Raw genomic sequence first — 14135 nt, forward strand, 5'->3', positions numbered from 1 at the left:
CACAGCAACAGTTCTAATTTCACATAGAACCGTGAGTGTAAATACTAAGTATAGGTAATAATGGCAAATATTATATAATTTGCATTACCATCTTTAATTCTCATTTTATAACTACATCTATATACATGGATTTGGTCTGTACCTGAAATGTATGAATTGTATTTACCACACAAGGAATGAGAGGCGCATTCATATTAACACATTTCTGGCCAATTGGTCACTTGACTTTTCTGTTCTCTTTATGGAAGAGTAGTACAGAAATTGTGGGTTTTACTCACTCGCTAATTTTCACCCAGTAACCACCTATGACCATGTAACACACTCTGTTTTAAAGATGGTATTTTAATTGTTTAATTTTAGTTTTGTATACTCTTTTGCCTGGGGTCCCGGATCCGATTCCCGGCGGTGCCCGAATTTATAACTTGTGTTGGGCAAGGCTGTGGTCTAGGCAACAGGGAGTTTTCCTCTGGGGCTTCCCCGGTTTCTCCGTGGCATCCCAACTATTACTCCATACACACAGAAGAAGGCAATGGCAAACCACTTCTGTATCACCTACCTAAAAAACATATATGAAAAGGTCCTAGTCTGAGAAAAGGATGGAAGGATCCTGTTCATAATATGTCGCCAACCTCCTGTAAAGGAGATGGCGTAATAAAGAAGATACTCTTTTGCTGTTTGCAAACACTGAAATGAGGGATTTGAATTATTATTACTGTTACTCTTCTATTGGGTGAAGCCAGTAGAGACCTCTTGCAGTGTGCATCACAAGTTTAGGGATGTTTATGCTGATATTTCATCCTTATCAGTAAAATATAATTACATTTTAATTATCACTTAACTTCCTACTGGTATTACTCTGATTTATGAGATGTGTTCTCACTGCTTGAATGAATGGTCCAGAATTAAACTTTAATTATGTAGGTGAAAGAAAAGAGCTTCGGTCTTTAATAACTCAAAAATTCTTGATATTTCTTTTGCTTATTAATATGTTACACCATCAAGGACGTACAGAATCTAGATGTCACGCTCTTTTGCTGTAAGGTCTATGGTGGTGATGATGTTAGAATGTTTGCAGCCCTAGCTTATCTCTAAATGACTTTGAGCATAATACTGTAACATTTCTTGTTATATAACGGCTTAGTATTCAAGTGCCATGGCGGTGTTAAGACGAGATTCACTTGTAGGCATTGTGTGTGTTGGCACAGCAGTAACACGTCTGATTTTCATTTGTCAGGTTTCCACAGTGATGGTGTATAGGCAGAGCAGAGTTACAAATTTGTGCATTCCAAGCATTGACAACAGATGGCTGAAGAGTTGCCAGCTTCATGCTCCAGCTGCTTTACCCTTGGTGAAACAAGAAGGCTGCTCACATCTTAACCATGAAAAGAAATTTATGACAAGGCTCAGAAATGGGCCCAAAAAAATTGCCATGTCTTGATAATGACTGACTTGGTTAAAGAAAGTTATTGAGTAAGCTGTGTTTGCAATAACTGATCTAATTTTTTGGCAGTTTTAATAAATTGCCATCATTTATAACTTTGTGGCCTTACGGTCAATAAGAAAGGATGAAAGTGGCCTGAGAAACAAATGCAAACACATTTTGAAGGAAGGTTAGAAACTAGACCAAAAAACGAACATAAAACAAAATTTTGGTTGCTCAAAACATAACCAAGAAACATACGTAAACATAATTTGGAATATTCAGAATGAAAAAAGAAGCAAACGAACTTTTTATTTCTCTGAAAGGAACCAAGTAACAAAATGTGTAAGGCTCGAGCACCAAAAGAAGAAACTAACAAAGAAATTTTGGAAGGATCAGAAAGAAACCAAAGAACATTGGAAGGCTCAAAATTGGGCCAAGAAATTTTTTTGAAAAATATTAAAATATATCTCCATTCCGTTTCCCGCCGACTGAAATGCGCAGCTGTGAACTTCCAACATTGATCGTCAATACGGTGAGATGATGTCACCGCGCTAGGTAGGCGCACAGCGGTTGTTCGCCCGAAACTATGTTGAACCACGTATTTCCGTGAGGTCGAGTTACAGGGCTGTGCTGATGGTGGATGGAGCCATGGCAAGCCTTGGACTTCGACAAAGGCCGCTGGACCTCACCTAACACCACACACACAGCTGTGAGTATTACAGTGCTAAGACGCCAAGTCATTAACAAAGTAGCATGAGTTCAATGTCGGTTGTCATTATACATTTGCCTTACTATTGTACGTCAGTTCGTTTCATTTGGCGAATATTCTAAACTATAACAAGTCACCCATCTGTCCCAACATTTACTACTGTGGTGACTCTTCTGAGCTCGTACTGCTACCCTATAAATGGTGTGTCCGTTGTTTCCGTACGTAACTGAAATATGGGTTTGTAAAATCTGCCAAAACTAAAATATGTTTTTATTGGGAAACATATGATTTGAGAATTTGGAATGAACACTGATTGAAAATACATCTTCAGAAAATGTTGAATCCGAAGGAAAAATAATTAACTGAAAAAGTTTGCTGAAATAGCTCGTACATTTATAACACTGACCTTGACAAATTTTGTTGTGAACTTTGTTTCTGGGAAGCAATGTGAGAACGAATTTTAGTGGAAGGAATATGTTCCCTACCTTCATAAAGAAACGTGCAGTGTTTGCTATATTCTGATTTTGAAATAAAAACTTTTTTAATTACCGTAATATTCTGCTTCAGTCCCCACTTCGATGTGTCGCAAAAGTGTGATCATAATTAGCTTTCCCTTACAGCTGGTATTGTTAAGTTTATTTCATTGACTTGATATAAATTTCATTATGTGATGACTTTCTAAAATATTATAGACTAATTGTATTCGGTGAATAAAGCAAAAATTTGAATTTCAAGATCGAAACATAACGAAATGGCGAATATAAGAATAATTTGAACGTGTCAACAATGTTTTATAATATCCATAATTACTGTTACAGGTCATACGAAAACCTAACCTAACAACATTCTGAATTTTCATAAACAACGTTTATTAGTTTACCCAGAGAGTGTGGGTTTCGTATGATTTTTATAAACAGCGTTTATTTCCTTCGATAGCATTCGCAAGTTGGTCTTTGTAACGGTCAAGTGGTGTGTTTTCTTTGCGGTACGGACTGAATTCTTAAATACGATTTAGACGAGCTTTGGCTTCAGCAGAGATAGCAGTGGATTCGAATGTCTTGCAGTAATTATGTCAAGTGCTTTGTTGCCTTGCGTAAATAATTACGAAATGAAACCTCCGCCGTCGTTCCTAACCTGCAAGGTGACCTACTTATAAAGTAGAGAATTAATGTTGCAATTGATTATTAGCATTTTTTTTTTGCTTTGTTTACCTAACACTATACTTCGTACATGACTTTGCGTTTTCCACTGACTTTACTGCTTGCAAAGGAGGTTAAAGTTGTCCTCAGGCTTTTAAGTTTTTTAACGCACCTCAATTGTTCTGCCTACGTGCAAAAAAAAATTGTCTTATTTTTCTGTTAATTGCTTCTACATTATTTATGGCTAAATCGCTGCAAGATATTCGATGACTTGTGAGCAGGTTTTGTATCTCTTGTTAGAGAATGTTTACAGAATTCTTGTGGGATTATAAGGCATGAGGATAAAACAATTGAAGTCATAGAAACAATTAAATTTCTAACTATGTAATTTATATTTCTGTTAGAAAGAAGTTCTGAATTTGTGCTAGTTTCTACAACCTTGGCTTGGGCCTGTGAAATATAAATAAATTCTATTTTCTTCTAATGTTGAATTACACGAGGCCATCGTCTGTGGTATTCTGTGTAACCCCGCTGTCTCATACATTCAGATTTTGGACCGTCGAATGTAAAAATACAGTTTTATAATAAATAAACATTTGATGATATTTATGTAAGGTGAATTGAAGGTGTTGTCCTCTGTTTAAAGTAATGTCCGAATCTGGGAAAGATCACGGTATACATAATCTTTTGCTGTGATGGAAATTCGATTTTGTTTCGATTATCATTATGATTACAAGTAAAATGTGTTGCTGCCGAAACGTCCTCCCAGCTGTAATGCAAATAGCTGTTGGGCGTATTGTGTCTTTTTAACGGAAATTGTCGTTCGAATACGTTTCTTTGTTTTAACACACGTAGTTGGCACGACGTGATTGTGAATGAGTGACCAACTTCCTGATCAACAGGATTCATCAAAGATACGTCAGTGATTTTTTTTTTCTGTTGTTTCGATTGATGTTTGCTGTAGTTGAAATTTATTAATATTTCGTTGATTTAAGAAGATTTAATTATTGAAAAGGACTTAAATATGGCGGTTTCATCCCCCCCTCACACCTGCGATAGTCACGATGGCTTGGCTGTACATAAAAACATGTCATGTAGTTCAAGGACTCGCATTGAAATGCCATTATGTAAGACCTTATTTCCAGTTCATTGCATACTTTGGTTTGCATTACGTAATAAGGAAGTAGTATCATACGCCACGGATTATTATATCATGTTGTGACTATTTGGCATGAGGGCCAGGAAAGGGTGTAGTTCAGAAATAAAGTTCCACTGAGCTGGTTATTCAGCTTGTCAAGAAATTTAGTGATTTTATGGAAACCGAAAGTTAATAGCTGTTATATACACCGTTCAGAATACTACGAAAACATTTGGTGTTGTGTATTCACCTGAAGTTGTTGTGTGAATGTAATTTGTTGCTCCTTATCTGTCCCCTGAAAGACGTACTGTACGTTTTATCAGATTTGACATAAAACGTCTCATTGTACAAAAAAAATCGATTCATCATATGAAATGTCAACCTCGTTAAGACACGTGACTTTGGTATCGAACTTTACCCCGTGTGGTGTACAAGGTGTAACTGTCTACGAAGACAGCACGAAACGTATCTCATGTTCAGACCATTCTGACATCTCACGTTTCTAAATTCACTCGACATGTGTCAGCATTGGGGCTGGGATAACTCGGTCAGTATAGTGACTGATTACGAACTACGACCGGGGTTCGGTCCCCGACGGAGCAGAAGAATTTTCCTGTAGCCTCTGCGACCAGACCGGCGGCTCTAGGGCCCACCCAGCCTCCTCTACAATGGTCCTTTCCCGTGGGTAAAGCACAGCCCATCTAGGGACAGCTTTACTTTTTATATATCACCATTGCTAGTCTATTCGGCTCACTGTTTAATGCCGTGTCAGATGATGGTCTGTTTCTTGTGACATACGACCCACAACAAAATCAGCTTATTTAATATTGGCAGCTTGTCTGATATCATGTAACCCAGAATGTTGATAGATGTTGGAACATTTCATTACTTGTTTAATCGTTAATTTCCTTTCAATCTTGTACGAAGCATTTATATCATGAATAGAAAATTAAATGTGTTACATACACGAAATGTATGTTCAGTGCCTTTGAAATGCATTTCCTAACTATTAATAGTAGCGGAGTGCAGGTGATACATACCAGTTATGTGATATGGTCGTTGCATTCCACATACTTTGGAGTATTCAGTACGTAGCTCTGTGCTTATCAGTTATAGTAGCTTTACATCCGGTAATGTTAGAGTATCGTGTCCTATTTGCACTTCGATACACTGGAAGGAATTCACAACGTGTTTGTTCAAGGGAGTACCAACCAAAAATCTAAGAGCAACAGCTTTGTGAACAATGTTGTTGTGCTGACAGGGGTTTTTGTTTTGACTGAAAGCCGATGCTGCTATTGAGGGAAGGGGGGGGGGGGGGCTACCATCAGACAAGAACTTTGGATGAATGTATGGCGGTTGAATCCATAAAGGCTGGGATCGCATCAACTTATCTAAGAATTCAGTCCTTACCGCAAAGAAAACACAATGCGTCTCCATGACAACGATCAGCTTGTTAATGCTGTTTAAGGAAAGCATCGCTGTTTATTCGTAAAATCATGCGGAACCATATTGAATGTTGAAGTAAGTGGTACATATAGTAACCGCTGTAAACTTTTTCCCTGCATAAGCAGCAAACACGGTGGAACAAGTGGGCCTTGGCGGATTGGCCGTGGGTGTGTTGATCCAGGTGTCTGATAAAACGTCTATTTGAACATGCTAATATTCAACACGCAAGTGCACTTCAACCAAATTCCATGTTATACCACGTGCACTTAGTCTGAAGCAGCTGTGTTCAGACTTTGCTGTTCATATTGACAGAATCCCATTTAAAACTTACTTTTATCCAGACATTTGCTGTCTTTCTTGCAAATAATAACTCACTCTTTGGTAAGGCAGATACCCTAATATCGAACCTCGCCATTCGACACGATCCTGCCATCTCCTTCTTGGTCTTCGAAATGTAACCGAAGTAAACGTTTTTATGGATTTCTTGTTTTTATATTAACCTCATTCTCATCGTTTATTGATATATCTATTCACCATTTACTAGAATTATGTAAGAAATAGAGCCGTTATTATTTGGAAGTACGTAAATCTACATTTAATTTGTTCTGCCCGGTTCATCTAATTCAGTCCATGAAATGGAAGCTTCCGTCTCATCTACAAAGCCGAGGGAATTTCATAAATTAAATTCCTTGAAACAGCATTCCTTTCTAGCAAAGAATGCTGTGCAGGGTGGGATAAATGCGGGTTGCATTTCCATCTTGTTCGATATATATTTAACCTCTAAAGCCCAGTGGTAACTATATGTATCACCTGTTTCAACGTTCAATAACTCTGCACTTTGTATTCTCATTTACAAAACCAGTTTAACTTTGTAATTGTAAAGTGTTGTGTTTTCTTTGAGGTATGGACTGAATCAAAAAATTGATAGGCAGTGTCGGACACTGCCGCAGTTATTTTCGTGAGAACGTCAATCGTATATAGTATATTGAAATACATATGAAGAAAAAATTCATAAATGTTCTTTTATATTATTTTTTCTTAACGAAAATATTAGTTAATAATTAATAGTTTAACTTAGGGATATTGTAAATATAATCATTTTTATAAATGAGTATTTCTTAATTGGTACACATCCATACTTGACCCAAGTTCGTCAGATGCCGCCTGAGTTGTCCGAGCGCGCTTCGCGGCAGTACTGCGCGTTTGTTTTGGGTCCGGGCCCGGCGTTTTCGGTGTCATTCTCTTTGGAATTTTGTGCTCTACGCATTCGTGCCCGATTTTTGTAATTCTGGTTTTACTTTGCCCTCATATATCGCGACATTTTAAGAAAATCGGGAAATTTTCAAACTTTTTCAAATTCACAGCCTCGTATCTTTTTGAGTTTTTGAGATACACACTTGGAGGCCAGGATGAGTTGTAACATATACACTCCTCTTCAAAACAACACTTGGTTCACTCGGATCGGATAATTAGTCTCTGAGATATGATCCCGTTTATGGACACGTGTTGAATCCCGAAAGTCGAAAATCGTGGGTTCACTTTGCGCGTGCGCAGTTCGCGACGTCCGGCCGCCACGAATGTCGGAGCGGTACTGGCACAAACTTTCATCCTTCCTCTTTAAAACGAGACTAATAAGGCGGCGCTATGTCTATGTTTAACCGAGTTATTGAAGTTTGAAATTACTTCGACAGAAACTCGCTCATTTGGGCGCGATTGCCTCCCCACACCCGGCATCGATTTTAAAGACGTTTTCACGTCAAAAATATTATTCAGTCGAGCTTCAGACCTCAAAGGGTTAATATGTGCAAACCCCCAAGTCTGGAGTTTTTCCGTTCTGCTTTACCCTCACACGAGAAAGTAAATGTACGCAATAGACCTGCTATAACATGATGCTCAGATACAACTTTATCCCCCCCCAAAAAAAATCTTCATGCACAGAAATGGTTCACCGTGTCTTCGGGTGACGTCACATAGAAGACGTGCAATTTTTGTTTAGGTCTATAATTTTCACCGAGGATTAGATTGGCGGGGAACGTAGCACCCATAGTCGGAAAACTGTGATGTAAGGGCCGGTGCATGTGAACCTGGCGTTTATGGTGAGTCACGAAGATTTTCATTATCAGCGGGCGAAACAGGAAAGTCGATGGTCATTACCATTATCTTCGTTCGTGCAAATCGAATTTTGTTTCATAAACTATATTTAGAAGGTGTTATAAGTAATTGTGCGGTTATGGTAAACACGTCCCACTATATTTACAGGTTACCTACTTTTGAAGTACAAATGAGTGCATTATTGATAGTAATAAAGTCTTCTCGGCTGGTAGCGTTGGTGTTTTCTTCATTACGCCACCTTATAGGACTGATAAGCCGAGAAGAATTTATTATACTCAGTCACCGTGAAAGCATCAGATCATATGAATACAATATTGTACTCTCGAAGTTTCGTTATCGATTTGTAAACCGAGCTTTGCTATACATAGCAATAAACATCGATGTGATTGGTTTTCTCTTCTTGGACCACGCGCTGTTTGTCAACAAGTTTCTGAATGGTACATTGTTTAAATGGTTGGGGTAGCTCAAAGCCATTACTTACATTCGTCAGCATTGTGTATACATCTTTTTGGGACACAACTTCAATTATTTTGGGTTTATTTCTATAAAATTTTCTTGAAATAATGCAATTTTCCGGTCAGTCTACGTGTTGTTCTAGCCCGTTTGAATAATTTAAATGGCGTCCCATCAAGTATCCTTCAGAATTTCGTATACTCTTTATTTATTGCTGATAGACGAAATTGCGCTGACTTGACGAAGGTTTGGCTCGTGAGTGGAGACGTCACGTTTGGCTAGTGGCCAGTGATACAGCACATTTCGCTGGCTAGCATGAGAAGAGTTGCGTTTGTTTGAACACGAGAAGGAGACCACAGTTAGCGTTCGACCGTCGAGTGAGGCTAACACATGGATGCGTTTACCGGGGTCAAGTTTCATCGCAGAGAACAGCGTGCAAAAGGAAGAAGAATTTGTTTGGTGACAGTGTTTTTGTGGTGGTGACGGTGTGTCAATATCGTAGTTTTACTACGGAAGAACATTTATCTGTAACATTTCCTATGGTACTTTTCATAGTTGGTGAATGAGTGATCCCATAACGGCGTAAGATAGAAGAGATAATACAACCTCCTACTCAGCCGAGGCACCTGTTAAAATCGTTGGAAGTCACACGTGTTGAATAGGTAGATATGTCGTCATTGTAACGCAGCTGTCGTATAAATACTGTTGTACAAGGATAAATGTTGCTGATCAAGTTCATATAGTCTTTGCAAACCAAATATGTAGGTCGTTGGTTCGAATGATGTTCAGTACAACAATGTTTGTTTGCATTATTCTGTTTTGCAGTGTGACATTTCCTAGGATCACAGAAAAAAAAAATTAACGTTAACATATTTCAAACGCGTAGACCAGCACTTTCAAATTGTGGTTTGGTAACTATAGTTATGCAAGTAGCTCATCGGAAAGAGGGGGGGGGGGGCATAGATCCCGTTCATTTGCAAGGTAGTTTCGAAGGAATTTAATCCGCTGGAACCCATCTGCTTTAACAATCAATAACTACATTTTGTCCACAGTGTGTTTCGGAGGATTCTCAGTGTAAACAGCTATTATTTTCTGAAACAGCATTGAACACCTGATATCTGTAATGGTGAGGTGTGGTGCTTTCTTTGCGGTACGGGCCGAATTCTTAAATATTATTTAGACGAGCTTCGTGCTTCAAAGGATTAATACATATTTTATTCAGAACATTTGATATAACGAAAGTCACAATTCATTGAAAATTCCTTATTAAACGAAATGCCAAACGTATAGTGAACATAATTGTAATATTTAAATAAATAAACTTTTAAAAAATGTATTTATTACAATAATTATCAGAAAATTATTATATGATAACTACGGTAGTACATGGTTTTAATGCTTTAAAATGTCTGCTAACGTATAGGATACGAACACAATCTTGGAACGGAACTCGTTCGAAAACCGAGAGTTGCCTGTGTTTTGTTTCAGACGCATTTGACTTGTGCTCTGTTTGAATTGCGTGATTGTAAAACGTAGTTGCATCACCTTACCTTTATTTTATTTGTGAAACACGTTGTAAAGATTAGGGTGTTTGGAGACGGGAAAAATTGAGTGGATGCCCCGGAAGATAAAAAGGGTAGTATTATAGATGTCGACCCATGTTCAGGGTCACCTTGATGATGGAGTCAGCAAGCTCATCAGACTATGTAGTTCAACATTACAGAAGACATTAGTTGAAATTTTTGTTGTGCTTCCAGAAGACGTTCAAATATATGACCATCAGATTGTTTGAAGTTCACATTTCTATCCTGAGGATGGAGGCGGTGGGTTTTCTCCCACACGTACAAGATCACAAGATGTCAGTGACTCGGCAGACCACAAACATATTTTAAAGCTGTCCCTTGTTGTTTATACTTAGCAGCGGAAATGCTCTTCCATACCACTGACTGTGAATATTTGAAACCTGTTATTATTTCTCTGGGGCCGTTTCATTATATAGTTAAGTAAAGACCGGAAATGTGAATTTCATACTCTGCAGTTTTGTTAGCTATCGTGGGCACTTTTTTGCATAATTTTCATTGTTACAGTGAAAAGAGCCCTCATTATATGAATTAATAAGAGGCATTAGGTATGTTTCGTTATGTACAGTCGGCTGTATAAGAATACGGAAGATACGTTATCGACATGAAAGAGCCAGTACGAATTAACAGAAATATATAATTTATTTTGACCACTCTGCGTTAAACATTAATCAGTTGGTCTTTGTAATGGTGTTAGAACTTTTCTTTATTTAGTATTTGTATGAGCAGATTTCACCAAATTCCGCCCTCCCAGGGTTAATCAAAATTCGGAATTCCGATCGAATGCAGTAGGACCTTAACCGCGTCCGGGCGCCAGACGTTCTCTTCAACCTACCTTTATCAGAAGGACACTGCCTGGGAGCCTTCACGACCGAAAATTTATTTCTCCCGTCAAATTTAGTCTGTCACTTTTCTGTTACTACTTACATCTACGACTTCCATTTTGTGAAACAAAATAAATAGCACGTTTACTTATATTTAGCTATCACAACTCTGTTCAACTTCTGGCTGCAGTCGCTAAAGATAAGAAAGTTTGCTTAGTTGTGGAGTCAATGCACTTTTCCCAGACTCGTTTACAACGAAATTGAGAGGAGAGGGTAATCTCAAATGGAGGTACTTGAATTTACCGATGTTTGTCTTCTAGATAGTAACGCCGTATGGACTTGGAGGTAGATAACCAACTTTTCGGAGGAACGTACTGCCTCCTCCTTCATGACCGAAAATACTATTTACAAATATATGATAAAACAAAAACAAATAAGTTAATTATTAAATATGAGAAGAATATACATATTTATGAAATACTGACAACTTTAAACACGAAATATGAAGATTCAAATAGAAATTATTTTATCAGTTGAATTTTTGGGGGGGGGGGGATAAATTTTGAAGGAAACTAACTCTCCGAGACATTCTGTTTATTAACATTACTAAGATTGTTGTTTCCTTTCTTTGCAGGGGACAAAACAACGTTCCCAGGAAAACCACCTTTTCCTCGTTAGAGGCAGTTGAAGATTCTGTTTAATCTACAACTTTTGTTATAACAAACAACAAAAACATGGAGGAAGCTCAAAGGTTGTTAATATCAGCTTTAACCTTAGGAATTATGTCATGGTGTTATCGTACTCTTATATTTAATGATTCAAACATACCAGTTCTTCCCTGAAATTTCTAATTATCATTACTTTATAAATTTTCTATGGCCTGTGTATACTTCATCTTTTTTCCCACATTTTAAATTTTTGTGTCCATACCACTGCAAAACTGCACTTTATATTCCATGCAAAAATGTTTTCTTTTTATCCATTCTTTCTCTGTTCCCATTTTTATTGATTTCGCCTAATTAATCTCTAGTGAACTATAAACATCTTAAAAATTTCTTTAAATTTTATTTCAGCTGTTTCACTGGTTTAATACCCAGCTTATTAGTTTCTAAGTTCATCACAATGACTATTTTATCTTCGTGGATTAGACCACCTCATCTGTTTTGGCTCAAATTTAATTCATAAGGCTTTTTTTTTCTGTAAGAATCTTTAAATTTCATGCATATTGTCTCGTGTACAAACATAACCTGTAAAATAGATAAATGACAAATTTCTTTGTTTCGTTAGTTCAGGTTTGCGTATCAGATTTTGGGGTAAATCGTCGTAATGCGCAAAACTCTCGAATATAAAGTCTGTTTAATTCTATTTCAGGTTGGAGGATGAAGATGTAGTTCCCAAAATGTATTCTACATGTTCATTCCAAAGGCTTCAAGGTATGTAGATCCCTAAATGGGGAATTTAGATGTCAGATCAAGGACGTCCGCAGATAGAAATACTAGGGGAAGGTCATTAATTCAGTTGTGTTATTTATCAGTGATTGTATTTTAAATTTTGTTTTGGTCTGCTAGGCATGTTATGGTCCATGCTTCACTTAGTCAATACAGTAACTCAGCTCGACTGAAAAACGAACATTTTTATTTAGTGCTAGACCATAAATCCAGTGGGGAGGGCAAGGAACTCCTTTTGCTCCCGCCTGCGGACGCCCATGAGCCAAATTATAAGGGAAGAAGAGGTGTAGGAACGATGGGACACAGCAGACACTCCAGTCGACAGTGTTCAAGAGTTTCAAACGTCACAACTGCAGACTTCCTGGTTATAAAGTTGAATCAAACAGAAAAAGTGAGTTTTCTTGGCCGATATGTTGTATGCCTTGGTTACTTTTATGCTCTTGCATTCTGTAGGAAGTTGAGTGACTAATTAACCCTTTCATTGCCGACCCAGAAGAATGAAATTCTGTGTTGGAGAAATATGAAGCATAACAAAATTTACGGTTGTCTTGTTCCTGGTAAATTACAGTGGAGTGTTTATATTCTTTTCTTGGCTTTCAAGAATGTGCAGCGTAACATTTCAAGATATGTACATTAAAATCTTTGTGCATGTGTCTTTGTTATTAGGCAGATTATGTATCACAGATTGGATCTTAAAAATCTTCATACTCACCGCTGTGAAAACCTCAAATCTTACATCTTTGGTAGATTTCACTAATCGTTACAGATGACAAAAACTTTTATGCTCAGAATCTTGATTAGCTGACAAGAGCTGTGACTTCCCGTCATGTTTAATTAACACTGCAGGATTATGGTAATTACGTATTAACATATGCAGGCAGGGAATGGGTTTAAAACTTTTCTTTCAAGGTATAGTGGAAAATTACATAAGCCAAGGTATATACTTAGGAATACCACAGTGGATTTGTATTAAGCCAAACCAGAAGTTGCGAAATATCACAAAGAAATTACGAAAGAAAGAAAATTATTTTAAAAGAGATTTATAATACAGTTCAGTAATGCTAGTTTATTTGTGTCATCTTTTCTTTGTAGAAGACATTCAAACTATTGCAGCACCGTTAAAGTGTCATAGTTTCTAATTGTAGGCGTCTGTTTGGTAGAATTCTGTTAAATAGTTTTTTCTGTCAGGTTAGTCTTTTGGAAATTTTGAGAATTATAGCACCTACTCATTATTAGATGGGGGTGAGTGGTCAGCATCACGCCCTGGGCCCGCGCTTTACCCCCAGGTATGAACCCTGATACCCATTGGATAGGAGGCTGAGAGGGCCCCAGAACCTGTCTAGACGCAGAGGCTAGATGAAAACTCCTCTGCCACATCAGGGATCGAACCCCAGTCATCATGTCCATAGCCAGTCACTATACTGACTGAGCTATGCTGGTTCATAAGGATTTTAACTTTGCACGTAAATAATGAAAGGTTTTAGCATCTTTCAAATAACCTTGACCCTTATCGTGTTAGCGGTGAACTGAAAAAACTGTGGACTCATTATGAGTGCTGCAAGATTTTCTTTATCTGGTGATTCTTAATTCTGGACAGATATGGCTGAAGGAACTATTTGTTTATATTATTATTTTCATGCAGATAATTGTGCTACAGTCTAATTAAGAGTGTATTACTCTTGTCGTGGATGTGTAATATGTTCACTCAGCTGTTCTCGTTAACATGAGCATGCATCTTTATTCCTAGTATTCGTTAGATGAAGTCCTCATTTCATCGAAAGAAGTTAATGTTCTACATTTAGAAATACAGGATTTTCTTCTTACACTTCAGGTAACAAATTTTGACTAATAACTGACTTGTTT

At 37.6% G+C, this 14135-nt stretch overlaps 1 protein-coding gene across 6 annotated transcripts in view; it reads left to right on the top strand.

Moving 5' to 3' along the window:
- MFS17 (Major Facilitator Superfamily Transporter 17) overlaps positions 1-14135 on the top strand; it is a 34809-nt gene that overhangs the window by 6785 nt on the left and 13889 nt on the right. For 3 of the 6 annotated variants that reach the window (XM_087344276.1, XM_087344275.1, XM_087344278.1), the window contains exons 2-4: positions 1235-2132; positions 11459-11575; positions 12196-12257. In XM_087344276.1, coding sequence (XP_087200402.1) covers positions 11559-11575; positions 12196-12257 — 79 coding nt within the window. In that variant the 5' untranslated portion in view covers positions 1235-2132; positions 11459-11558. Of the gene's footprint in view, positions 1-1234; positions 2133-8674; positions 9083-11458; positions 11576-12195; positions 12258-12466; positions 12664-12757; positions 14104-14135 lie in introns of those variants that run through there. The other 3 variants (XM_087344277.1, XM_022066738.2, XM_022066740.2) reach the window with 3 other exon arrangements.

Source organism: Zootermopsis nevadensis, unplaced genomic scaffold (genome assembly GCF_977971745.1).
Source record: "Zootermopsis nevadensis isolate Lab colony 2312 unplaced genomic scaffold, Znev_1.0 Znev_ptg000007l, whole genome shotgun sequence".
NCBI classification, from domain to species: Eukaryota; Metazoa; Arthropoda; class Insecta; order Blattodea; family Termopsidae; genus Zootermopsis; species Zootermopsis nevadensis.